Genomic DNA, 26,903 nt, shown 5'->3' on the forward strand with positions numbered 1-26,903 from the left:
CATTATCCGACTCACAAGCGGCTTGCCGCCTGTTTTTACAAGGAACGGCACCCAAATCAATAATCAAAATTTGAGGCACTCAACTAGAGGGGCACCACACTATCGTCTGGTGTCCGGCACACGAGCGACTGGCAGGAAACGCTAGGGCAGACCATATTGCTCGAGGTTTGAACGTCCGAGCAACGGCATGGCCTAGCGACGACCTTCCACCGAATTCTCGTGACATCCTCATACAGCAAAGGCAGGAGCGGAGACGTTTTGGACATCCTCACTGCGATTTAAACAGCGAACAGGAGAGGGACTGGCGTCGTATTCAGACGAATACATACCCCAACCTGCACCACCTACACAGAATACACCCCACGAGGTTCACTGACGAGTGCCCGTGGTGCACAGACACACCCACACTAAAACACATCACATGGGAGTGCCCCAGGACGCCTCCGCACATAGACAGTCCCATATTACACCAACATCTACTAATGAGGAATAGGCAGTGGGAGGCATGGCTTGCGGACGAGGGCCGGGAGAGCCAGTTGGTTCTTCTGGACCAAGCCCAGCGAGCCGCTCGCGCCAGTGGGGCCCTGGAATAGGGGCTCCAACCATCGTGCCTTATTTTATTTACATTGAATAAAGTTTTGCTCTCTCTCTCTGCCCATCGTTGCCCGCTGTGGTGCACACAGTGATGTCATCGGCATATCGTCACGTGGCTTCAAAGAATACTCGCGACGTAATGCAGACAGGTGGCTCCCGAAAAACGCGGCGGTGGGACCTGGCTGTCGAGCAGGTGGGGGGTAGCACGCACGCTTCTTTCTTCTTGTTCTTCTTGCCCCTTCTCTTGCACTGTGCCCACTACTGCAGCTGGCACTTTCCCCCTCCCTCGAAAAGAGAACGGGCTCGATGGTGAAGAAGTGGTGTAAGAAGAAGAGGGGGCAAAGAAACATGGTCAAGGTACATGCTCGTGCAAAAAACACAGTCACAGCGACAGGAAATCTACAAGTACAGCAGTGGCGAAGCGTGACATGCAGTCTCTCAAGAACCGGAGAGGTAACCGCAATATCTGCAAGTATGAGCAGAAATATAAAAAATGAAGAAATGAAGAAAAAGTAATAGTCACGAACGCGCAACATATGGCTTCATACGTACGACGTGAACATTATCAGGGCAAGGTGGTTGTCTACGCCGTGTTTGAGCCGCACTGTCCAGAACGACTTCATAGTTCAGGTCGCTAATGCGGCGCACCACTTTGTATGGGCCAAAATACCGGCTGAGCAACTTTTCACTAAGGCCACGGCGGCGAACGGGGCTCCACACCCACACTTGGTCGCCGGGATTGTAGCGTTCTTGTCTGTGGCGGATGTTATAACGCCGTGCATCTCCGTGCTGCTGCTGACCTATCTGCAGCTGCGCAAGCTGGCAAGCTTCCTCAGCGCGCTTGGCAAATTCTTCGGCGTCAGTAGTTAGGCGCTCATCGTCTTGACATGGCAGCATAGCGTCTATCGTCGTCTGAACTTCGCGGCCGTGAAGGAGACGAAACGGTGCAAAACGCGTAGTTTCTTGTACGGCGGTACTGTACGCGAAGGTCACGTAAGGCAAAATATGATCCCATGTGTTGTGCTGGACGTCACCATACATGGAGATTATGTCCGTGATGGTCTTGTTTAGTCGCTCCGTAAGTCCGTTGGACTGTGGATGGTTCATTCAGGACGCCGAGCGCCAAACCAATTCGGCTGTCACATTATCCGACTCACAAGCGGCTTGCCGCCTGTTTTTACAAGGAACGGCACCCAAATCAATAATCAAAATTTGAGGCACTCAACTAGAGGGGCACCACACTATCGTCTGGTGTCCGGCACACGAGCGACTGGCAGGAAACGCTAGGGCAGACCATATTGCTCGAGGTTTGAACGTCCGAGCAACGGCATGGCCTAGCGACGACCTTCCACCGAATTCTCGTGACATCCTCATACAGCAAAGGCAGGAGCGGAGACGTTTTGGACATCCTCACTGCGATTTAAACAGCGAACAGGAGAGGGACTGGCGTCGTATTCAGACGAATACATACCCCAACCTGCACCACCTACACAGAATACACCCCTGGTGCTGCTCAACTGAAAAATTTCGTGCATGAGCTGTGGTGTGAACGCCGGCCCTTTGTCTGTGATTACAGTGGACGGGGCATCATGGCGCAATACAATGTGGCACATGAAGAACTGCGCGACCTCAGAAGCCGTGGCTCGTGAGAGGCCCTCCGTCTCGGCATAGCGGGTTAAATAGTCAGTCGCGACAATCACCCACTTGTTGCCGTCGGTCGAGAGAGAAAAAGGCCCAAGAATGTCCAAGCCGACTTGGTCGAATGGCTTATGAGGTGGTTCGATAGGTTGCAATAACGCTGCGGGCTTTATGTGCGGTGACTTTCGCCGCTGACATTCACAGCAGCGTTTAACATACGTTTGACGCTCGCCGAAATCCCGGGCCAGTAATACACCTCGCGCACTCTGTCAAGCGTTCGTGAGGAGCCTAAGTGGCCCGATGGCGTCTCGTCATGGCAGGCGAAAAAAATGTCATCCTGCAAGTCTTTTTGGACCACCAGGAGGTAGGCTCGGTCATTCCAACGGGCATTTTTCTTGTAAAGCACGTTGTCGCGTAGACAGAAAGACGTAAATACGCAACGTAGTTTGCGTCGAATGGTTCTTGGCCTGCCCTCTAAGTGGGCGATCATAGGTCGAATTTCAGCGTCGTCACGCTGCCGTCTTATCAAGTCAGATGCAGTAATGGCGCCCAGGAAGCCGTCATCGTCCTCTGGCTCTCGACTGACAGATTCGGCCGGTGCACACGACAGTGCACTCTAAGAAGAATTCCGGGGAAAACGGGAGTAACTGCGCAGTTAGTCCCAAAAAGGGCGCTTTCGTCCCTCAAAGGAGTAACTGCATGGATGTGCGTGCCGTGTGCAAATTTTGGAGAGTAAGTGTTTAGTCCCTGGTCGGAAAGAGAGCAACGGGAGGACGAACGGCAACAGTTACTCCCCATGCGCTCCGCGGTTTTCGTCCATGTCCTACAGTGATGCGGCGAAAACTGTATTGTCTATAAATCGCGAATAGTTCGAAGTTCGTGCAGTGTCTATTGGACTACATGCAAAGCAGCACTTTGCCTCTTCGTGAGAAAAATGCGTGAAATTTAAAGTTGGAATGTGAAGAGCCATGGCCCTTCGTGCGCACACCATAAGTGAGCGATACACATTAAACGCGCAAGTAATTGATAAACTGCCAGATTTTGCTGGTCAATAGTGCCTAAGTTCTTTCCGTTCCAAGGAGATTACGAACTTAACTGAAGCGATGCGTAGCTCAAACGGGACACACTAAGCGACAGAGCAATTGTCCGTCTCTGTCGTCTTAGGTGCCCCGTTTGAGCTCGCTACACGTTTACATCGCGTAGTGCCTCATCTTAAAGCACCCTAAGAATACTCACGCAGATTTCTTTTCGCACTCGCTTATGGTTGCAAGTACACTACACGTTACATTCTCCCCGCACATCATACAAAATATGCCGAGTCGTTTGTACATTGCCGCACCTGCGTTCAGTGGCTTAACCTGTCTCAATTTCCCACCCCGTCAACCTACTAATACCTTGCCTGTAAAAACATGGCTAGAAGAAAGAGGGGACTATTTACCATGGGGGACTAACTGTTTGATTTGCAAGAAACCAGAAACTATAGAACACGTTTTTCTGGACTGTTGGAGTGCGGTCTTCTTTTGGGATATTATGCAAAGAACTATTAAAAAAGAATTGCCGTTAACAGCGCATGGTATCCGTTACCTATCCACAGTGCAAGACAGTATACCTTATGACATGTTCTTTCTTCTCGGCCTTCACAGTATCTGGAGAAACCGCATGGCTGTAAGGAATTGTGATATAAATGTGAGAACAGTAAACTCGTATTTTGCTGAGAATATCAGTAAACTGCGGGAAGTTTTTCAGAAGTTAGCGTATGACGATGATCTGTTATCATTGATGGATGCCCTTGCCAAAATGAAAGTTTTGTAATCTCAACCGCAAGCTTCAAGCGCAGCGGTGGGAAAGTGAATATTGTCAGATGGTGGGAGCAGTATGTATTGATGTATTTGTTGAATGTCTGGAAATAAAGAAAAAAAATCTGCCGTGGTGCAGTGGTTAGAGTAGCTGACCTGGGAGCGCTAGGATGTGGGTTCGAATCCTACTTTCGGGCACCTTTTTTTTCTTTTTTTTTCAGCTCAGTAATCTTTTTTATTAGGGTATAAATGCCTAATTTCATTATTTGCACCTTTGCGGAGCATCGGAAATAATGACCGTTCCTCCCTTCAGGAGCATCGGAAAAGAGCAACTGTTAGTCCTCGGAGGAGTAACGGCATGGGGAGTAACAGTTCATCCCCTCGCACTTACCCCCTAAAGGGAGGAATGGTTGTGGCAGATCAGTTGCTCCCCTAAAGGAGTAACCTCAATACCCCATTTCCTCCTTTTCTTCTTAGAGTGTGTGTCAGCGTCTTCGTGCTTGCGACCAGACTTGCAAACGATAGTGACGTCAAATGTCTGTAGCCGCAAGCTCCACCTTGCCAGTCGTCCTGAATGATTGAATATGTTTGCCAACCAACACAGGGCTTGGTGGTCTGTCACCACTTTGAAAGGACGGCTGTAAACATAAGGGTGAAACTTCGTGATCGCCCACACAACCGCGAGACACTCTTTTCTTGTGGTAGAATAGTTCGCCTCAGCATGGGACAGCGAGCGGCTAGCATAAGCTATTACATGTACTCTTTGAATGCCGTCTTGACGCTGGACGAGTACTGCGCCAAGACAAATGTTGCTGGCCTCAGTATACACCTCGGTGTCAGCGTCGTCGTCAGGATGTGCCAGGACAGGTGCTGACTGCACGCGTTGACGTAGTTCAGCGAAAGCCATTTGTTGCTCACTCGTCCAGGCAAATGGCGTGCCATCCTTTGTAAGGCGAGTCAGGGGTTCCGCTCACTGAAAGAAGTTTTCAATGAAACGGCGATAATACGCACACAAGCCTAGGAAACGCCGCACGGCCTTCTCGTCGGCCGGAGGAGGAATTGCTGCTACCGCGGAAAGCTTGTCGGGATCGGGTCGAACTCCTCTGGCGCTTACGATATGTCCGAGAAACTTACGCTCTTCATAACCGAAGTGGCACTTTTCTGGTTTAAGCGTGAGATCAGCCGAACGGATCGCTTCAAGCACATTCCGCAAGCGATGAAGAAGTTGCTCAAATGTTTCAGAAAAGACTACTACGTGATCAAGGTACACGAGACAAGTCTGACACTTCAGTCCAGCGAGTACGGTATCCATCATTCGCTGGAAAGTAGCTGGGGCTGAACACAAACCGAAAGGGAGCACTAGAAATTCGTAGATGCCGTCGGGAGTCACAAAGGCAGTTTTCTCGCGGTCTCGTTCGTCTACCTCAATCTGCCAGTACGCGCTTTTCAAATCGAGTGAAGAAAAATACTGGGCGCGCCGCAGTCCGTCTAATGAGTCGTCGATACATGGCAGTGGGTACACGTCCTTTTTAGTTACGTTGTTGAACTTCCAATCGTCGACGCAGAACCGTAGCGTTCCGTCTTTCTTTTTGACAAGAACGACCAGAGGCGACCATGAGCTCTTGGAAGGTTCGATAACGCCGGCTTCAAGCATCTCCTACTTGCGTACGAATCACTTCTCGTTCTTTCGCCGACACGCGGCAAGGCTTCTGGCTTATCGGTCGTGCGTCGTCGCATGTGATGATCCTGTGCTTTGCTATTGAAGCCTGGCGTACTTTAGATGAACTTGCGAAGCATGCCCTGAATTCAAGCAAGAGCTCGCGCAGTGCTGCCTGGTTGTCTTTCATTAGCTCTGAATTAATGTCGATGTTGCCCAGCGAGTTGTCAGGCATGTCAGGCAAAGTGTTTCGGAGGTGCGGTATGCGGTCTAGAGAAGCAGCTAAGGTATGAGGGCTGCGTCGAATAGGAATGGTGATAGTACTGAGCCTTGTGGTGTACCCACCGCTTGAATTGTGTCGGAGGGGGAGGAGGGGGAGGAGGGGGAGCCTATGGTAACCTCCGCGGTGCGGTTGGTGAGGAAGGCGCAGATGTAAGAACCACTTCAGTTATGTAAGAATACATTTTATGTCCAATGTTTAATGGAGGAAATGCGGTGAGTATGCCGGTATAGTGGATATTCTCAAATGCCTTCGAGAGGCCTAAGGCGAGAATAATTTTAGCGTGGGCTGGGATAGTGGGGCCGAGGATGTCGTGCGTAAGTTGCAGCATAGCGTCCTGTGCAGATAGGCGAGGACGGAAACCAATCATGCTGTGTGGGTACAGGTCGCGCTCGGTTATGTGGCTTGTGAGTCGGTAGAGTGCTATGTGTTCTAGAAGTTTGCCGACGCAGGAGGTGAGGGAGATGGGTCTAAGGTTAGCAACTGAGGCAGGTTTATTAGGTTTAGAGATGAAAATTATGTTAGCATCTCGCCATAATTAGGGGAGGGTGCCTGTCTGCCAGCATTCATTGAAATATTCTGTGATCTCGGTGATGGATAAGTCGTCTAGGTTACGTATGATTGTGGTAGTGATTCCGTCGGCGCCCGGTGCCGAAGAAGTGCGAAGTGATTGCATGGCAGAGCGGACCGCCTGCTCTGTGATGTTTGCATCGAGGTGCGGGTTGCCTGTCTGCCAGCATTCATTGAAATATTCTGTGATCTGGGTGATGGATAAGTCGTCTAGGTTACGTATGATTGTGGTAGTGATTCTGTCGGCGCCCGGTGCCGAAGAAGTGCGAAGTGATTGCATGGCGGAGCGGACCCCCTGCTCTGTGATGTTTGCATCGAGGTGCGGGTTGCGCGTACTTGCGTAGGCTGGAAGGGGGATGTTGGTGCACGCTGCTGTATGAGTAGTTTTGAGCTTATGGTTAGTTCTGTTGCATGGTGTGAGTGCTGTGTTGTGAATAAGCCACTTGATGTGTTGTTGCGTAGCTAATCTGGAATGAGCGGGGTCGATGAGGGGGCAGAGGAGCTTCCACGGTTGTTTGCTGTTAAGATGACCGGACATTTCGTTGCAGATTTGGACCCATTTGTCGCAGTTTAGGGTGTCGGCATGAGAGTTTAGTTCCGCTTGCAGCGCCACGAGCCATTTCCACTCTTCCACAGTGTTTCTGGTGCTTCCACTTGGTTTGGAAACTGTTGTATGCCTCCCACAGGTGTGCTAGTCTGCTGTCTATTTCATATATGTGCAGAGGTGCGTCTATGTATTGTGTATGTGTAGCCACATCTGTGAGGAGGGTCTGAACCCATCCATCGACATTTTGAATGGGAGTTTTGGGAAGGTCCCCGCGCGTAGTGTGAAGGTCATCCCATTCGATGTGTGAATGTTTGCGGGTAATCTTGCGCGGTGTGTGATATGGAAGTGTGATCAGAATGGGGTAACGATCGCATCCTATAGTTTGTGCGGTTCGTTCCCATGTCAGGTTTCGAATGCCATGGCTCAGTGTGAGGTCCGGACTGGTGTCAAGTTGCACACTGGTGAAGATGCGCGTGGTGAACAGGAAGTTGGGTGTAGTGAGTTGAAGTGCCTGTATTTCTTGCCAGAGGCGACTCCCCCTGGGTGTTGTGTTACATATATATATCTATATATATATATATATATATATATATATATATATATATATATATATATATATATATATATATATATATATATATATATATATGTATATATATATATATATATACAATTTATATATATATATATAGATATATATAATTGTAACAGTAGTAGGCGGTTATCATCTGCTCACACTTGGCCGCTCCCGCCCACGTAGGAATGAAACTTCGGCCACACTGCCTTTGGGTGTCGTAGCCATCTTCTCTTGCTGATATCGATTAGACTTCAACACTCAAATAGCCTCGAACCACCTGAAAACTAAGACCAGAACACACGTGCATTAACCCGCCATGGTTGCTCAGTGGCTATGGTGTTGGGCTGCTGAGCACGAGGTCGCGGGATCGAATCCCGGCCAGGGCGGCCTCATTTCGATGGGGGCGAAATGCGAAAACACCTGTGCACTTACATTTAGGTGCACGTTAAAGAACCCCAGGGGGTCGAAATTTCCAGTGTCCTCCACTACGGCGTGCCTCATAATCAGAAAGTGGTTTTGGCAGGTAAAACCCCACAATTTAATTTTAACACGTGCATTACGCCTGCAGCACCTCGTGAGGAACGACGGTTAGCTCTACATGGAAGGCGCACCTGCGCGCGCTCACTCCCTGCTGCTCCTCGCAAAAAGCCTCGGCGGATAGCGCTCCGAAACGCTCAATGTGGATTTGGCTACTGTCCCTACCGAACAAAGCCGGTCCGCACCCTGTAGCACGGCCAGAATAGAGCACAGTAGCCCAAATGCGCACTCCTGCTCTGTCGTGCCCATAGCAAACGTTCCACATACGCACTACAATTGCGCGTTGCTGCGTCTGCTGCGTAGCGTAGATACCGCGGCCGCAGGGGGAGCTGCCGCGACGAGTCCTCTCGCTTTTGCGACCGGGAGGGCGATGATGTGCAAACTTCATGCACCATGCAAGGAACTTGGGGCTGGGCCTGACATCCTGGACGTTTTAGAACACACGTTTCCATTTATATTTTGTAAAAGAATGGGAGATGATGCAGGTACGATATTCAAGTTCAAGCTCTAGCTGCCGATTCTCTATTAAAGAAAGCGTCCATCACTGCCCAAACACACGCACGTCATTGTGCACGAACAAGGAAAGAAGGAAACACACAATGACGCCGTCTCCGACACTGACATGGCAGTTTGGGCCCGGCGGTATTCCAGACAGGCGTCAGCATCCGGTTAGATGCTTCATAGTCGCCCCGAGAAGGGAGGGAAAATACAAAGGAGCACATGTCCTCTACGGGAGAAAAAAGCACCCCCAGATTGTTTGAACGTATGTTCCCACGCAAATTGCCTAAACTTGTTTGGCGGTGCCCAACTAGTTGCCACGAACCATAGCAGTTGGAACTGGCTCCCACAAGGGCGTTGGCTCGTTTACCGGCCGGTGTCGCGTTCTCGGTGAGCGACTGTGTGGTTTCGCTGCGTAATAACGCTCGATTAGAGCAACGCTCGGACAACCGCTTGCTCTGATTTGTCTCTCTGGGTGGCGTGTGTCACGGCGCATGGCGACGTCATCTAGGCTGAGCACCGACATCTGACTGCAAGAGGTCATCTGCTTCACGAGCTGCACACATTCGAGGTGCGTCGCCATCACTGTCGAAGCAAATGACGTTAGGAATCCTTTGAATGCGAGTCCGGAGTGCGGCAATTGTCACGATCCGCCCGGGTTCGCGAACAAGGGAGGGCTCGAGGCACCCTTCGTTAGACAGACGCTCCGTAGCGCGGCGGTGACAAACGATGACTGACCGCCGAACAGCTGTGATCGTCGGTGTTTATTAGGTGCGGTGCCCAATGTTGCCTACCGAGCATGGCAGGCCACTGAGCCTGGCGGGCCAACGAAGATTATGTTCGAGGGGGCGTCACATGCTCGTTATACCCCCTTATCCCCAGTTTGTTTTTCGACAACAAACGTCCTTCGAACCAAAGTACAGGCCAAAGTGCAGACCAAAGTGCAGGCCAAGGTACGAGGCTCTCCCTCCGTTCTAGTCGGGTCGACGGTGCCTGTTACCCAGTGGCCTCCGCCGTCGAGTACTCCGCCTGGGCACCGGTGTTGACGGGACGGGTGTTGGAACGCCAGGTGCTGCCTGAGCCAGCCTCCCTCCATCCGGAGGGTCTGCAATGGTCGGCCTTGCGAGTGGTGAAGGGCTCGACACCTGCCCAATGGGCGCCTCATCACCGGCAACGCTTGCCGCCTCCGAGGTGGGCGGTGCTCCGCTGGAAGTGACTGGTGCTGCCGCTAGTCCTCCTGCAGGCTGGAACTCGGATGTGGCCGCCGAGGGTGCTGGCCAGGTCCCGAGGCGAGGCCTAACATAGTCGGCGTGTCTGTGCCACGTGGCCCCATCTTGCATGCGGACGAGCAGTGATGAGGCGCTGGCAGGAGACACCACCTGTCCGGCGGACCAGGGTGGCCCAGGCCATGACGGAAGTTCCCGGCGAAAACTGGAGCTCCCGATTCCGGCAAAGACCCGGGCCGGCACCCTTGGTCAGGAGCCAGCTTCTGCTTCAGCTACTTCAAGAGCACTGTGGATCGGAGGTCCGGATGCAAGACGTCCAAGGGTGTCTTGACCATCCGGCCCAGCAGGAGCTCACAAGGGGCACGACCAGTGACGTCGTGGGGCGTGGTGCGGTACTGGAACAGTATCCGGGCAATCTGCGTCCGGAAATCCCCAGTCTGGCTATTCTTGAGCTTGCTCTTGATGGTGTGGTGCGGGACGCGAACGCGGCTGGAAATCAGCAGAAAGAAGCGAGCGATGCGTCCCTGAAGAACAAGCAACAACTGAATATTTTCGTGTTCGCTGAGTCTCTAGGGCTCGGTTGCACTCCCTCACACCACTTCTCTTTCCCGGACACTCCGCGATAATATTTTATCAAGTCAAAATGGGAAAGGGTGTCTGGCTGCTGCTGTGCTACCGTGAGGCCGCCACATCACTTCCCCTCGTAGTGAGTTAGCGAATATTCATACGACGATTTAAATTGTTCGCAAGTCCATACGATGCGGCGCCCTGGAGACTCGTCCACTGCGTGTCCTTGTGACTTGGCGTGGTTGGACGAGTAGAGCCTTGGAGGGTGGTGTCAGAGATGACGGCGCATATGCGAAACGGTGTCTGCTTCTTCAATGTGTGCTGGCTTAATTCAGCCGATCGAGTGATACCACTTCGTGACGACCGCGCACGTCGATAGTGAACTGCTTCTTACCTCGACGCAGCACTCGGAATGGCCCGCTATACGGTGGTTGGAGTGGCTGGTGAACTGCGTCGTGGCGCACAAATACGTGTGTGCACGAAGCGAGTTCTGATGGTACGTACAGCGCGCGTGGCACTGCCCGTCGCGGTGGTGTAGTGCGAAGGTTTTTCATTATGTCTCGTAGCCTAAGTGTGTAGGCTGCGGTGGCTGTACAACCGTCTTGCGGGCTGCCCGTGAAGAATTCTCCTGGAAGACGCAATGTCGTTCCGTAGACCAGTTCGGCCGCGCTACAGCCGATGTCTGTCTTGACAACTGTCCGGATTCCCAAGAGGATGAGTGGTAGTGCCTCCATCCAGTTGGGCTCTTCTGTTGCGGCGAGTGCCGACTTGAGCTGGCGGTGGAAACGCTCCACCATGCCGTTGCTAATCGGGTCGTAGGCGGTTGTTCTGATGCGAGAAGCAGCAATGAAATGCGTAATGCTGGCGAAAAGTGATGATTCGAACTGCCTTCCACGGTCTGTTGTTATTATACATGGTGCACTGAAACGAGCAACCCAGTGGTGCAAGAAGGTGCGGGCAACCATGTCAGCTGTGATATCCGCTATAGGTATGGCCTCCGCCCAGCGCGTGAATATGTTAATGCACGTCAGTAAGTAGGCATTCTCTTGGCAAGGCGGCAGAGGTCCGACAATGTCGAGGTGCACGTGGTCGAAACGTGCGTTTCACAGTATGTCGAGAATTTTGGCACGCTGACACGGCATGCATCCTCTTGCCCAGCAACGCACGTCTCGGTTGATACCCGGCCAGCTGAATCTTGCTGTCAGCAACTTTTGGGTAGCTTTGATTCCAGGATGCGGTAACTTGTGAACAGAAAGGAAAATGCGGCGACGTAGATTGGCAGGCACGAAGGAGCGTGGGTTGCCCGTGGAGGTGTCGCAGCAAGTCTGGTCGCCTGATTCCAGAATCTGCATCCACTGTAGCTTGAAGGCCGCATATCATATTGACCGCAAATAAAGACTGGGACAGCAGCGGGAAAGAATGAACAACACGGGCGGTTTACCGCTTGTGTTGTTTATGTGTTCTCTCCCGCTTTCCCCGTCTTTATTTGCGGTCAATATGATATGCAGTAAACACCAACTAGGCCAAAATGAAGTTCTTCTGAAGCCTGAGGGCCGTTTTTGTTGTTAGGAGGCTTTTTAGCTCTTCATCTTCTCTTTGGGCTGCCACCAGCGCGTCGAAGTTAACTCCTTCTGGAGCGTTGACGACGTTTATAGCGCTCTGCGACAGGGCGTCAGCAACGACGTTGTCGCTCCCTTTTACATGGCGGACGTCTGTCGTGAACTTGGAGATGTATGCCAGTTGCCGAAGTTCACGGGCCGTGTGCGTGCCACCGTCCGAACGCATAGAGCGGAGAGCATAGGTCTGCGGCTTACGGTCGGTTAAATTGAAGAACTGGACGCCTTCCAAGAAATGCCGGAAGTTGCGTATACTCGAGTAGACGGCCAGCAGTTCGCGCCCGAAGGTGCTGTAGCGGCGCTCAGTAGGTGTCAGCTTCCTCGAGAAGAATGCAGTTTTGTGCCATGGTGCCGTCGCTCAACTGTTGCAACACGGCGCCCATGGCTATGTCTGAGGCACCGACCATTAAACTCTGTGGAATTCCTGGCCGTGGGTATGCCAGGAGAGTCGCATTTTCCAAGGCCTGCTTGCTATGGTTGAAGGCCCTTTTCGCTTCTTCGCACCAAGGCAGGTCATTCGAAGATCCTTGCGTTGCCTTGAGCGGTCCGTGAAGCGGTTGTATGATATGGGCGCATTTAGGCACAAAGCGGCGATAGAAGTTTAACAATCCGAGAAATTCACGCATTTGGCGTTTCGTGGTTTGCAGTGCAAAATCTTATATCGCCTGCACTTTAGATGGGTGTGGCCATACTCCCAAACTCAAAATTATGTGGCCCAGAAATGATAACTCAAGCACGCCGAGTTCACTCTTGGCCGCATTGACGACAACGCCGTGCTCAGATAGGCGCCGAATAACAATCCGCAGGTGCTCTTCATGTTCTTCTGGGGTGGTGCTCGCGATAAGCTAGTCTTCCAGGTAGGCGTGACAAAAATTGAGGCCTCTTAGAACACCGTCGGTAAACCTTTGGAACGCGTCACCCGCATTGCGAAGGCCGAATGGCATGCGCAGGAATTCGAATAGACCAAAGGGTGTAGTGATAGCAGTCTTGGGGACGTATTCCAGTGACACAGGTATTGGTGGTATGCCCGCACAAGATCAATTTTTCAAAAAAGTTTGGCCCCATGCAGACCTGCCAGTATGTCGTGAATATGTGGCACGGGGTACCTGTCGGGCGTTGTGACACTGCTCAGCGCTCGATAATCCACGCAAGGACGCCAGTAACCCGATGATCACTTAGGAACCATATGACGGGGAGATGCCCAAGGACTGGAAGAAGGCTGGATGATACCCAACTCCAACATATGGTCGAATTCCTTTCGTGCCACCACCAGTTTCTCAGGCGACAATCGACGTGGTCGAGCGTGAACCGGTGGTCCAGTAGTAGTAATGGGGTGAAACACGTCGGGTTTTACTGGGAATACCACTTGGCGCTGGTGTGTCAGGTCAGAAAATTCGCTCAGTATGGAAGTGAAACGGACAGGACCTGCTGGCTTGATCAACGTAGGGCTGAGCGGCGTATGTCTTGAAGGCTTGCCTTTTACATTGCTTTGTGACACAGGGTCCTGTAACCTCCGGTTACGAACGTCGACTAACAGGCCGAAGTGGGGCAGAAAATCCGTCCCGAGAATAGCGAATTTCACGTCGGCTACTATGAAAATCCATCGCAGCGTTCTCTGCAGGCCCAGACTGACGGTTAGGGAGCGATTTCCATACGTGGCGGTGGCCATGTTGTTGACTGATTGCAAAGGCGATGTGTTGGGCGCTTTCGGTCCGCGGGCGATGCTGGAAGTGCGCTCACTTCGGCGCCTGTGTCGACGAGGAAGCGGAAACCGCTGTTGCGGTCGGTTAAGAAAAAGTCTGATGAGCGGCGTTCTTGCATGGTAGAAACGCTGGCCGCCCTCAGCGCCTGCCCGGGGCGTTTCCCGAGAGCTCGCAGGGTGGTACGCATTTGCGTGCAGCGTTGCCGAACTTGCGATGGTACCAACATAGTTTTTGGCATTTCATAGGCGACTGCGGGGCAATCTGACTGGTTGACCGTGACGCGGATGGAAGGCGGCCACGGAATCCACGAGACGCCAGATTTCGTTCTTCATCTCTTGAGGCTGCTCATGTGGAGACGGTTCGCTTGTGACGGCCGCGACAGATGTGGGAGCTACCGCCATGAGCTTGTCGGCTAACTCGGCCAGTTTGGATAGAACGTTCTCATTTGAGGCGGTCACGACCATTCTGACGTTCGGGGGGATTTTCTATAGAAATATTTCTCGGAACAGCAGGCTGTCAAGACCGTTGGCTTCGTGTGGAAGCTGTTGTAGCCGTTGGCTTTCGGGGGGCGTGATCCTGCGAATGAGTGTTGCCTTCAACGCCTCGTAAATGTTGTCTGCAGGTGGGGAAATTAGCAGGTCTCAAATTTCGCTAGCGGTTGATGGGGGCAGACTGCTCCTCACATAATGGTATTTCGTGGAATCTGCTGTGATGCGCCGTGCAGCGAATTGTGATTCTACCCGAATGAACCACAATGCAGGGTCCGCAGTCCAAAATGGAGGCAGTTTGACGTCGACGCCGGAGAGTGTCGGAGTTTTCGTGCCTTGAGGTGTGTCCATAGCACTTGCTGCTCGTCCGGGTCACCAATGCAGTGCGGGACGCGAGCGCGGCTGGAAATCAGCAGAAAAAAGCGAGTGATGCGTCCCTGAATAACAAGCAACAACTGACTTTATTTTTCTGTTCGTTCAGCCTCTACGGCTCGCTTGCACACCCTCGCACCACTTCCCTTTCCCGCACACTCCGCGATAATATTTTATCAAGTCAAAAGGGGAAAGGGTGTCTGGCTGCTGCTGTGCGACCGTGAGGCCGTCACAATGGTTTGCACCACCCGCTCGGCTGCACCGTTTGAAGCAGGGTGGTACGGCGGAACCATCATCTGCGGATTCCGTTCTTCGTCAGCCAGGCCAGGTACTCTGTGCTGGCGAAAGCAGGACCATTGCCGGACACGATGATGTCCGGCAACCCCTGGGCGGCGAAGACCTGACGCAGCACCGCAGTGGTCACGCCTGCTGATGGAGTGGTATCAGGTAGAACCTCCACCCACTTGGAAAGGCGTCCACCACCACCAGGAAGTAATGGCCCTTGAAGGGCCCCCCAAAATCCACATGCAGGCGGGACCAGGATCTCTGTGGGAACGACCAAGGTGTGATTGCCACATGACGTGAGGCCCGCGGATGCTCCTGGCAGATTTGGCAGCTCTGCACCATGTGAACGATGTCCTAGTCCAGGCCAGGCCACCAAACACGGGATCGGGCAACCATCTTGGTTTTTCCACGCCAGGATGACCCGCGTGCAGCAACTGCAGGACCCTGGACCGGGGTCTTTGTGGGATCACCACCCTGGAACCCCACAGTAGGCAGCCCTGCTGCAAGCTCAGCTCGGCAGCCTTGTTGCTATAGACCTGCTGGACAAATTCCTCCCCACGGGACACGAGACCACCTGAGATAGGACTGGGTCCCGGCTGGTCGCTTGCGATACCACAGATCTGGAGAGCACCTCTGGGTACGCGTGCTCCAGCGTGAACACTCAGCAGGTTCTGGAACAGTATCAGTCACCTCTGGCAGGGGCAGGCGGCTCAGGGCATCAGCAGGTCCCAGGTCCGTTCCCGGACGGTAAACCAGCTGGTAACTGTAAGCTGCCAGCCTCAAGGCCCAGCGTACTACTCGAGGTGATGCCTGCACGGGAACTGCCCTCAGCAGCCCCAACAGCGGCTTGTAGTCCGTGACCGCCTCGAACTTCCGGCCCCACAGATACTGGTGGAAGCGTTCGACACCGAACATGAGGGTCAGGCCTTCCTTGTCCAGCTAGCTGTAGAGTTAGTTGCTCTGCAGCATGAAGCCGACGACAAGCAAACGACACAGGGCGTTCCTGGCCATCCTTGTCCCCGTGTGCCAGGGCGGCTCCCACGCCATACCGCGACGCATCTACGGTCAGGACAACAGGCTTGGCAGGATCGAAGTGTACTAGCGCTGGAGTCTCGGTGATTAGCTCCTTGCTGCGCTGGAAGGCCCAGTCCTGCTCCTTCTTCCAGACCCATTGCTGACCATCTCGAAGCAGCAGATGGAGCGGCTGTAGATGCTCCGACAGGTTCAGCAGAAAACTCCTGTAGAAGTTGATGAGGCCGGGGTAGCTCTGAAGCTTCTCCTTGTTCTGGGGCTTAGGCGCCTTGAGCACAGCATCAACTTTGCGGGGAATCGGGACTAGGCCAGCCTGGGAAATGACTTGTCCTAAGTACTCAACACTGGGGGCCAGGAAAATACACTTTTCCAGCTTGAGCTTGAGACCGGCATCCTGCAGTTGTGCCAGGACGTTGTGCAGGTTCTTCAGGTGGTCCCTGTCATCTCTGCCAGTAACCAGGATGTCATCCAAGTACATCGCCACGTGCCTCATGCCCCTGAAGAGGTTGTCCATCTCCCTCTGAAATATGGCCGGGGCTGACGCCACGCCAAGCGTTAAGCGTCTGTACTGGGAGAGCCCCAAAGTTGTCGATATTGTGATATACTTCCGGGAGGCATCCTGGAGCACCAGCTGCTGGTAAGCATCTTTGAGGTCGAGCTTGGTGAACTTATGTCCACCAGACAACGCTGACCAGAGATCTTCAATCCGGGACAACGAGTACTTATCGACGGTAGCGACGGGGTTGATGGTCACCTTGAAATCCCCACAGATACTGACCTTGCATGCCCTCTCGCTTGAGGACTGGTACGATGGGAGCGGCCCATTCAGACGTCTTGACGGGCACCAGGATGCGCTTGCTCTGTAACTGTTGCAGCTCGTGGGTGACCCCATCCTTCAGGGCGAACGGTAGTAGGCGAGGCTTGAAAAAACGTGGCCGGGCTCCCTCAGGTACATAGATGCCAGCCGTCGTGCCGGCGAATGTGCCCACCCCTGGCTGGAACAGGGACTTGAACTTGGTCAGGAGGCTGGGGACGTCTTTCACCGCATGCAGGCTGGCTTTCTGGTGCTCTGGCAGACAAACGCATAGTGCATGAATCCAGTTTCGGCCCAGCAGCGTCGGTGACGACCCCTTGGTTAAGTAAAGGGGAAGGGTTGCCTCCCTGTGGCCAAAGCGAACGCTGACCTGTGCCTTACCCTGGACTTGGGAGAGCTGCTCGAAGTAGCTGCGCAGTATAACGCCCGAAGCCTCGACGGATATGCTGGGGAAGGTACGATCGAAGAGTTTCCCGGCCATGACCGACATCCCCACCCCTGTGTCTAGTTCATGGATATGGGGTGACCGCAGATTTCGACAGTCAGCATGTACGGCGGCACAGACGACGAAACAAAGCCTGTGTGCCACATGTCGAAAATCGGCGAGTCCAAGGCCACGACGTGGAGCCCGGCTGCGGAAGAACTTGAGCCTGCTGCCACACGCCCCCGCCGCTTACCCTTGCGACGGCTACCCTGGCCGCGGGCTTGTGTGGTACCTGGGTTCGAACCAGGCTGCTGCCGCTGTTTGCTGTTCGTCCTCCCCCTTCGGCATACCCGTTCCAGTGCCCAGTTTTCCCGCACGTGAAGCATTGTGATTGAGAGAATTGGCACTGTAAGTGGGATTGAGCACCACCACAGCGACCGCAGGTACTGCCCTTTGTCGCCAACTTGTTGACTGCCGCTTCCGCCGACGATGAGCCAGTCGCACGGGCAATCTCGCCGGCGTCTTTGGCGGCAGCTTCCATTGCCAGCGCTGCCTTCACGGCGTCGTCCAGCGTGGGGTCGGGAAGCGCCAGGAGTCGCGTCTGCATGGCGGGGTTGTTGGTGTCGCAGACGAAACGGTCCCGGAGCAGCACTGGCTAACCCTCGTAGCGCAGCAGCGAACTGCCCGAGGGTCTCTCCTTCCCGGCGGCTCCGGTTGTTGAAGCGGAAATGCTCCATTAGTGTGGACGGTGCTGGGTTGAAATGCGAGCGTAGTATGGCGAACAGTTGCCCCATCGTCTTAACATGCGGCGTGGCTGGCTTGAGAAGGTCGAGCAGGAGACCGAAGACGCTGGTCCCGCAGCTGGCCAGGAAAATGTCCCGCTGTTTGGCCTCGGGTGTGTCGTTTGCCCGGAAGAGCACGTGGGCTTGTTCCTCGTAAAATGGCCAGGCGAACCCATCTCCCTCGAACGGCTCGAGCATACCGTACAGCGGCATGAGGGCAGCAACGGGGGGCGGTGTTTCGCCGCTCGCGGCGGCGTGGGACGATCCGTGGGTACTCGTCGACAGTGTCACGATCCGCCCAGGTTCGTGAACAAGGGAGGGCTCGAGGAACCCTCCGTTAGACAGACGCTCCGCAGCGTGGTGGTGACGAACGATGACTGACCGCCGAGCAGCTGTGCTCGTCGGCGTTTATTGGGTGTGGTGGCCAATTTTGCGTACCGAGCATGGCAGGCCACCGAGCCTGGCGGGCCTACGAAGATTATACCCGAGGGGGCGTCACATGCTTGTTACAGCGACCATTTCTCTGCCGATGTACACGCACAAGCGAACATAAATACGAAGTTTCGTTCGACTCTAGAAAACTGTGTGACTGCTGTAGAGATGAGAATGAAAGGAAATGTGCTGCTAATGAGAAGAAACAGCCGCTATCTAGTATCCAGCTGTCAAGTACACTGTAGCCAAGGAGGTTATATAAAGTATCTAACCTGCTTGACTGCAGCACAGGTAACTGATTAGACCAACGTTACTGTATACAGTAACCGCGACCATGGGTTGCCATGGTAACAGTGGCATGGGTTCCCAACAGCGCCTATCAATTTTCGCCGAAAGAAGAAGCACAACAATTAACCAGGTGACGTGCCGCCGGAAGCGGGGCACCACCGCCCAGCTCCTTCGGAATGTGGAGCACGCTGAAGGGGAATAACAAAGGCAAATAATTCGCTCGTAGTGTCTACGCTCGTACGAGGTTTTTTAATGCGATTAGCAGTGCTCGCGTAGTTCACGGATTTTGCGGGGCTATCTATCTATCTATCTATCTATCTATCTATCTATCTATCTATCTATCTATCTATCTATCTATCTATCTATCTATCTATCTGTCTAATCGTTTTCCCGCCAACCTGGATTAATGTAGTCTACGGTCCACTGGTTAGAGCATCGGGCTCTCTGTGCTGAGGGAACGGCCGTAGTACGAGGAAACCAACCGCGATGCGAGCCACGGTTGCTCCGTGGAATTGGGTTCGAAAGCCGACTGGCCATTGCTGCTAGCGGGTTTGAACTCGTCCGACACAGCAAGCGGGCAAGCGGCTCCAGTTGAGGTGCGCCGGCGTCACCCTATACAAGAACGTTCTCATTCGCCATTTCACGATCGAGTACTTCACGCTACGTCTGTCGCCCCAGGTGGATGAGGCGGCAGTGCACAACAGTGTCGAAGACATCTGCATGGGTCACGTAACGTACAACAGCCAAAACATCACCGTTTGCGTCAGACCCGGGGCCACCAAGGAGATGGCGCAGCGACTCACGTCACTGCACCTAATAGAAGTTGCATAGAAGGCTGCCTTCGTTGCTTGCTACGACAACGCTCGCGAACGAGGTGTGCTGCTCGCCACCTACGCGGACCTTAAGATCGACCTCTCGAAGATCCAAAATGCGTGGTTTCAGGAGTATACATGAGGGAAGCGTTTTGTGCCGAGCGGACCTCTCTCGCCATGCCAATGGCAAGGATCGGCGGGGGTGTGCTCGATCACACCGTTGTCCTTGGCATCAGACTCCTCGGACCTCGTGCGTATACATCGTACGTCTCTATTCATCGCCCTCTGCCCGTCGCCAACAGCGACAAACGAGAAGACGATGCTGTCTACGCTGCTTTCGAACCGATGGATATTTGTCCTAAACTGTAGAAATTTACAGAACATACATGTCGTCTGTATATATTCAATCGTGCATTATTGTATTTAATAATGCAACTGAAAAGCAACTAAACCACATAACAATTAATAAAGGTTCTGCGATTGAATATATCATACAATTTGTCTGTCTCTGTCTCGTCAATTCCTCCATCACAATTATCTATCACGTATATAAACGGAAAGAATGCATCTTCCTTCTGAACATTTACAATAGCCCCAAGGATAAAGCAAGGTGTCGCTTCCTCACCCTGTTTAAGAAGGCTCTTCACGTAGCTGGAACGCACCCCCTACTCATCGGCGGTGATTTCAACCTCGCCCATACAGGCTGGGGCTACGTTCGCACGGAAGCTCTACCCCCGACCTCAGCTTCATCAAACATATCAACAATGCACACTGGACCAATACCCAGCAAGACCTGGGCAGCGACCATTATATCCTTGCTATCTCTTTACCCCAACTCGCTGCCGCCCCTGCCCCCACTAAAGAATTCACCATTACCGACTGGGACGTTTTTCGAAAAATACGCATAGGTTCTACCTCAGCAGAAGGCATTACCGACATTAACACCTGGATGCTAGCGCTACGCACTGATGTTCAAACGGCCACTCGGGTGGTAACTACAGATGCCTCAGTTGAACGCATGGATAGCCGCCTCGCCCATCTTCTGGAGGCTAAAGCCTCTATCCTAGCTCGATGGAAGGGGCAGCGCCTAAACCGTCGCCTCAGAACTAAGATCTCCAAACTGAACACAGCCATCGAGGAGCATTGTCAAACCCTCAGCCGGCAACAATGGACTGAGCTGTGTAACACGGTGGATGGACAACTTCATCGCCCTTCCTCGTGGAAACTCCTCAAACATCTGCTTGATAATACCACCACCCGCACCACCCAACAGGATCGGCTGCAGAAGCTCCTGTATACGGAGACCCTTAAGCAAGGTCCACAACAGGTGCTTGACTACCTCTGCGCCAGATATATCTCCAGGGGACAAGTCAGTCCACACAGCAATTACATCGGTAGCCCCAACCCTACACTAGACGCCGATTTCAGCGTATCTGAAATACATGCCGCTCTACGCAAGCTTAACGGTCGTTCTTCTCCAGGGCCAGATGGGGTCACTAACAAAAGCCTTCGCAATCTCGATGACGAGTCCGTGTCCCATCTGACTGACTACATCAACGATTGCTGGCGCAGTGGTGCCCTTCCAGCCGCCTGGAAGACTGCCAACGTTATCCTAATCCCAAAGCCTGGCAAACCATCTAGCCTCAATAACTTAAGGCCCATCTCCCTCACTTCATGCGTAGGCAAGGTGATGGAACACGCCTTCTTAGCACGCATCAACAGTCACCTCGAGGACAACTCTCTCTATCCCCACACCATCATTGGATTTCGCCCTCACCTTTCTACTCAAGACGCTATGTTGCAGCTCAAACATCAAGTGCTAAACGATCGTTCCCGTAACATGAAAGCCATCCTCGGACTCGACCTCGCTCAAGCCTTTGATAACATTTCCCATGCAGCTATCCTTGACCAGGTCTCCAACCTCCACCTGGGAGAGCGAGCCTACAATTACATCCGTGACTTTCTCTCCAATCGCACGGCTACCCTCTCGGCCGGGGATTTACGATCAGACAAGCTTCCCCTTGGCAGCAAAGGCACCCCGCAAGGTTCAGTTATCTCTCCCATGCTCTTTAACTTAGTCATGATTGGCCTTGCCAAGCACCTACAGCAAGTCGACAATATCAACCATACCATCTACGCCGACGACATCACCATCTGGTCGTACCGAGGCAGTGATGGTCAAGTGGAATCAGCCCTCCAAACGGCGATTGACACGGTTGAAGCCTATCTCCAAGGGACCGGCCTGCGCTGTTCGCCGGCTAAATCGGAGCTTCTGTTATACAAGCCCATTCAGCGGGGTCGCCCTCCCAAACACCAATCTGATCACCGACCCTGTGACGCCATCACCCTACGCCTTCAAGATGGCAGTCCTATCCCACACGTCCCTAGTATCCGGGTTCTCGGTCTCACCATCTCTACCAACGGCTCCAACGCCTTGGCTCTCAACAAGATCTGTGCCCAATCGCAAAACACCCTACGACTTCTTAAACGTATATCTAACCGTCGAGGAGGACTCAAAGAAGAAAGCCTTCTCCGACTCGTCCAATCCTTTGTCATATGCCACATTACGTACGTTGCTGCGTACCTCAACTGGTACCGGGCTGAGCAAAACAAGCTTGACACCCTCATACGAGGGGTCTACAAGCAAGCACTTGGGCTCCCGCATTGCACCAGCACTGAACTCTTCAACCAACTGGGAGTTCACAACAACCTTACCGAACTTATTGAAGCCCAACAACGCTCCCAGCTTGAACGGCTCACCCTTACTGAAACGGGGCGCTTTATTCTGTCCACGCTTGGCTTCACCTACCATCAGCAACAGGGCCCCAAACAACCGATCCCGACCGACATGCGTAGCTGGATCTACATAGACCCTATCCCTAGAAATATGCACCCTGAATACAACAGGGCCCGGCGCCAAGCTCGGGCCGGAGCTATCATAAAAGCCCTTGCCCACGTACCTGGCGTCACATTTGTTGATGCAGCCCAATACTCCCATGGCACACGATTTGTGGCCGTCGCCACACGCGATGGAGCCCTACGCCACGCCTGCAGCGTCACTACCCCCACTTCCGAGACGGCTGAAGAAGTGGCCATCGCCCTGGCCACTTTAGATCCCACCTGTCACACCATAGTGTGTGACTCTCGCTCAGCCGTTACTAACTTCAGCAAAGGCCGTATTTCTCCCCAAGCTCTTCGCATCCTCTGCCAGGCACCACACTCTAAAGACAGCATAATCTCCCTAACATGGATCCCGGCCCATGCGGGCCCTGTCCACCCACACCTCCCCAATCTCAACGAGGTCACCCACTCCATTGCGCGAGGTCTAGTCAACCGCGCCGGAGTCACTGGAGATGAGTTGGACACCAGGGAAAGTCTGACAACTTATAACGATCTCGTTAAGGCATTTCACCTCAGTCGCCGAATCTTCCCCCCGCCTCACCCAAAGTTCAGCCGGGCGCAGGCTACCACCCTGCGTCTACTACAAACAAACACGTACCCTTCACCCGCCCGCCTCCACCTTATATTTCCGGACGTCTACACTACCCCCAACTGCCGGTGCTGTGGAATTCACCCGGCTACGCTTCCGCATATGCTATGGGAGTGCCCAGCACAGTACACCCAGACTAACACCACGACTCTCTCGTCGAGGTTGCATGAGGCTCTGCGGAGCTCCGCCCTCGACGACCAAACCTGGGCGACCCAGCACGCCCGCGATGCGGCGGCGAGGCAAGCCCTCGACGTCCCTTCGTGGGAGGCTTAGGCCCGGCCATCATAAAGTGCTGGTTCTAGAATAAAAGTTTATTCCTCCTCCTCCTCCTCCTATTCACTAACTACACAACTGTCGCGAAAAGAAATTATTACGCATTACTATTGTCAACCACCTGTATAGGATGAATGTCCCGCCATTTCTTATTATTCATTCTTAATATGTTGATTATTATTTTTATTTATTTTTATTATTTTATTTCCTTATTATATTTATTATTGTTTTATTTTTATTATTTTGAAATATTACATATTTTAAATATTATTTCGGCAATATATTCTTGGGTTTTTTTCAGGCTTCAAGTAAAGGTGGTTCAGGGCTCCCTTTAAAGGGACATGTCAGCACGCTCTCATGTGAAGCGTCCGAAATATTTTCCTTGATCTAAATGCATTCGTGTAGATGACGTCACAGAAAGCTGGTGCGGGAATTTCTCTGTGGATTCGCCGCAGGTTCTTAGCTTTTTCGTATTTACTAGCTTATCAAGGCGTTGTTCACAGGAACATTGACAGCTTGCTATTTCAGAAGTGTTAATTGCTAAAACATCTATTATAATCGGTTAAGTGCTCCTTTAAAAATGGAGAAAGCTGGTAGGCCAAGGGCTGCCTAAACACCGAAATTGTGGCAGTTGTAATTAGATGCAATTTGTACTTACGCCAGTACTAGTGCTCGGCATCCCAGCGTGAAAACCGGAACTGGTCTGAAAGAAGAAAATGAAACGAATCATTTGTGCGCGATAGTTTGTGTCCAGTACAAGCATCTCAAGCCATAAATGTGGAAAAAAAGTCAGGCCAACAAGCTTTCTTTTTAAATTTTAAACAATGACTTATCTTGATTCTTGATTCCATCATAAAAAAATGACGTTTTGTTTATGCTAAAAACAGGTTTTTTTTACAGCGAAGCTGTTAGTCTCTAGTTGGTCGTGATTCTTCGCGGTCCATCTTCATGAGATAAAAGATACCTTCAGCGACTGAAGAAAAATTCAGACGTTCTTTGGTATCACGCAAACAACATACAGCACAGTATTCGTTGCAATAAAGAACAAGCAAACCCCAAGCAAACAAACTATATCATTGATGATACGGCGCTCCTGATAACAATGTGAATCACGTAGTGCTCCTCGCAAACGTTTCTCGGTAAAGATTACTGCTTCGCAAGCTGCCGCGGCGACGGCAGCTTCTGACGCAGTCGCAAGCTGCCCAAAAGGTGACGCATCGATTATGATAGCAAATTAGTGGACGAAGTAAGGATAGTAGTTTTATCGGCCGTACAACCTTGTAAACATAGGCATACTAGCTAGATTAACAAGCATGTTGTCATGCGCGCACAAGCAAACATGAACACATCTCACTCGATGACCGCGGAAACTCGTTATCAAAAGAGCTGCAGTGACGAAGTGCGGCAGCAGCAGCGAGCGAATTGACCTTCGTGCTGCTTCTCGCATCAATGCGAACTAAGCCGCGGTGGTTTGTCTCCCCGCAACAGATAGCTTTCAAGAAAGAACGACAATTTTACAATTGCTAGTAGCTACAGCGGGGAGGGCTATTTCCGGAGGCGCCGGACGTCTGTACGCATGCGAGAGTAAGAGCGGGTCCGAGAAAGCAAATGTGGGGGCTTTTGCTCCTTGAATATTTGACTGCGTAGGCACTACGGAAGGGAAGTTTCTTTGAGCGTGTTGTATGCGTTTGTCCCTAGGCGTGCCGGCATTGTGGAGTGAGGTCGAGTTTGCTTACGCTCGAACGCTGGCTGCCGGCGCGTTGAAACAGTGAAGCAGTTGGCACTGACGCCCCATTTGGCGGACGCTGTGTCGCACAGACTGTCTCGCACTTGCAGTGCTCGTGCTAAGTCAGTCGCGCCGGATCATACCTTCATCGCGCCTTACTGCGATGTACCTCCAAATAACATCACAAATGTTTCTGTGGGAGCAGTAGGGCCCGTAGTAGAGGCCGGGCCGCATATATTGAAAATCTACAAGGCAGAGCGCCTTAGCAACCGAGGTTGAACGCGAGTGGCTGAAATGCCGCCGGTGACGGACGACGCCCCTGCAACCGCTATGAGAATACGCCTCGCCATCCTAACGCCTTTTACGCTAACCTAACCTAACGTAACACTAATCTAACCTAACGTGGCAGAGACGCAAAGAAAGCAATCCGCACGGCGTAACCGCTGTGAGAATACGCCGCGCCACGCCTTTTACGCTAGCCTAGCCTAACCTAACGTAAACCTAACCTAACGTAACCTGGGCGACACGCAAAGCCAGTAATCATGACTAACCTAACCTAACTTTAACAAAACCTAACGTTAACCTAAACCAACGTGGCCGAGACGCAAAGAATAACCCGCACGGTGTAACCGCTGTGAGAACACGCCGCGCCACCCTAAGACCTTTCACGCTAACTTAATCTAACCTAACCTAAATCTTAGCTAACCTAAGGTGGGCGATACGCAAAACCAATAATCCTCACGGCGTGACATCAGGCAATCGCATTCAACCACAGTTGCAAAGGCGCTGTGCGTTTATTTCACTCAAAGGGGACCACTCAAGAATGATCCTGATAAGTCACGGAGCGCCGCATACGAAAGCCTGCCAAGAGCGAAGGTATTGGCGGCGAGCAGTTACGGAGTCGCCATCTATCGGAAGCGCCTCGCTGGCGTAGTATGAGGGATCACGCGGCGTGCTCCTCATAGGTTTTGCTGTCAGCGCTCACTGAAAACACCACGCGCGAGCTCTCCCGGACATTTCTGTAAGTACTTTCGAAACGAGAGAAGTTTTTTACTGTCTAAATAATAATCTTGGGCAAACTGAAAGCCCACAATCGTTTACAGACGCTATCTCTTTACCGAATACGTGAACGCCACTGAGCGCGGTAGCCGCGATGGGGTCTCCCGAACCGGCTTCTTGCGTGAAAGGTAGGTAAACGCTGAGAGCAAACTATGTGAAATATGTTCTTATAGTATTTGCATAACTAAATGGAGCATAATAGAACGAAGCCGCAATGCAGCTATCGCGCAGATTCGCAGCGACCGACTACGCAACTGCATGCATGTCCGCGCACTGTTTCGCTTTCTCCGCGCGCGCGCTTTCGCACCTTGCCATGAACTTTAGGCCGCAGAATATGAGCATTTGACAGTATACAAGCAACCATTGTTGCGTGGGCGCTATCAGAGCTGTTAAAAAATAACTTCGACGCCTACGGGGACTGTGATGTGCCGTCGCGACGATTCAATCTTTTTTTCTTCTAAATTCTTTGACCTTTCAATATTATTTCTCGAGTTGCGTCGCACTGTATGTTTATCGGTGCTCTCAACGTGCAATTTCCCGCTGCTCCTTTTTTGTAATCCAGTGCATTAATTCATAACACAAACATGACCATATGCCATGCTTTTTTTAAATGTGCTTCTTACCGCTGCCTTTCCACTTGACTGAACTTGCCATTATCTATAGCATCGACAAATTCATAGCTCACACCGTGATGACATTAGTCGGGCAGCGGGCTCGGGCAAGCGTCTCAGTGCGCGTTTTCAGAACATCGCAGACCGGGCGCCGTAGTAGAAATATTGCTCGCGTCTGTGCTTGCTGCATACCCGAGTTGTAGCCGATG

General features: G+C 52.4%; 1 protein-coding gene across 1 annotated transcript in view; it reads right to left on the reverse strand.

Moving 5' to 3' along the window:
• Positions 1-26,903, reverse strand: part of nompB (intraflagellar transport protein 88-like protein nompB) — a 149,402-nt gene that overhangs the window by 114,714 nt on the left and 7,785 nt on the right. Inside the window, exon 3 of the mRNA XM_075695041.1 lies at positions 23,957-24,001. Coding sequence (XP_075551156.1) covers positions 23,957-24,001 — 45 coding nt within the window. The remainder of the gene's footprint in view (positions 1-23,956; positions 24,002-26,903) is intronic.

Source organism: Dermacentor variabilis, chromosome 6 (assembly GCF_050947875.1).
Source record: "Dermacentor variabilis isolate Ectoservices chromosome 6, ASM5094787v1, whole genome shotgun sequence".
Taxonomy (NCBI): Eukaryota; Metazoa; Arthropoda; class Arachnida; order Ixodida; family Ixodidae; genus Dermacentor; species Dermacentor variabilis.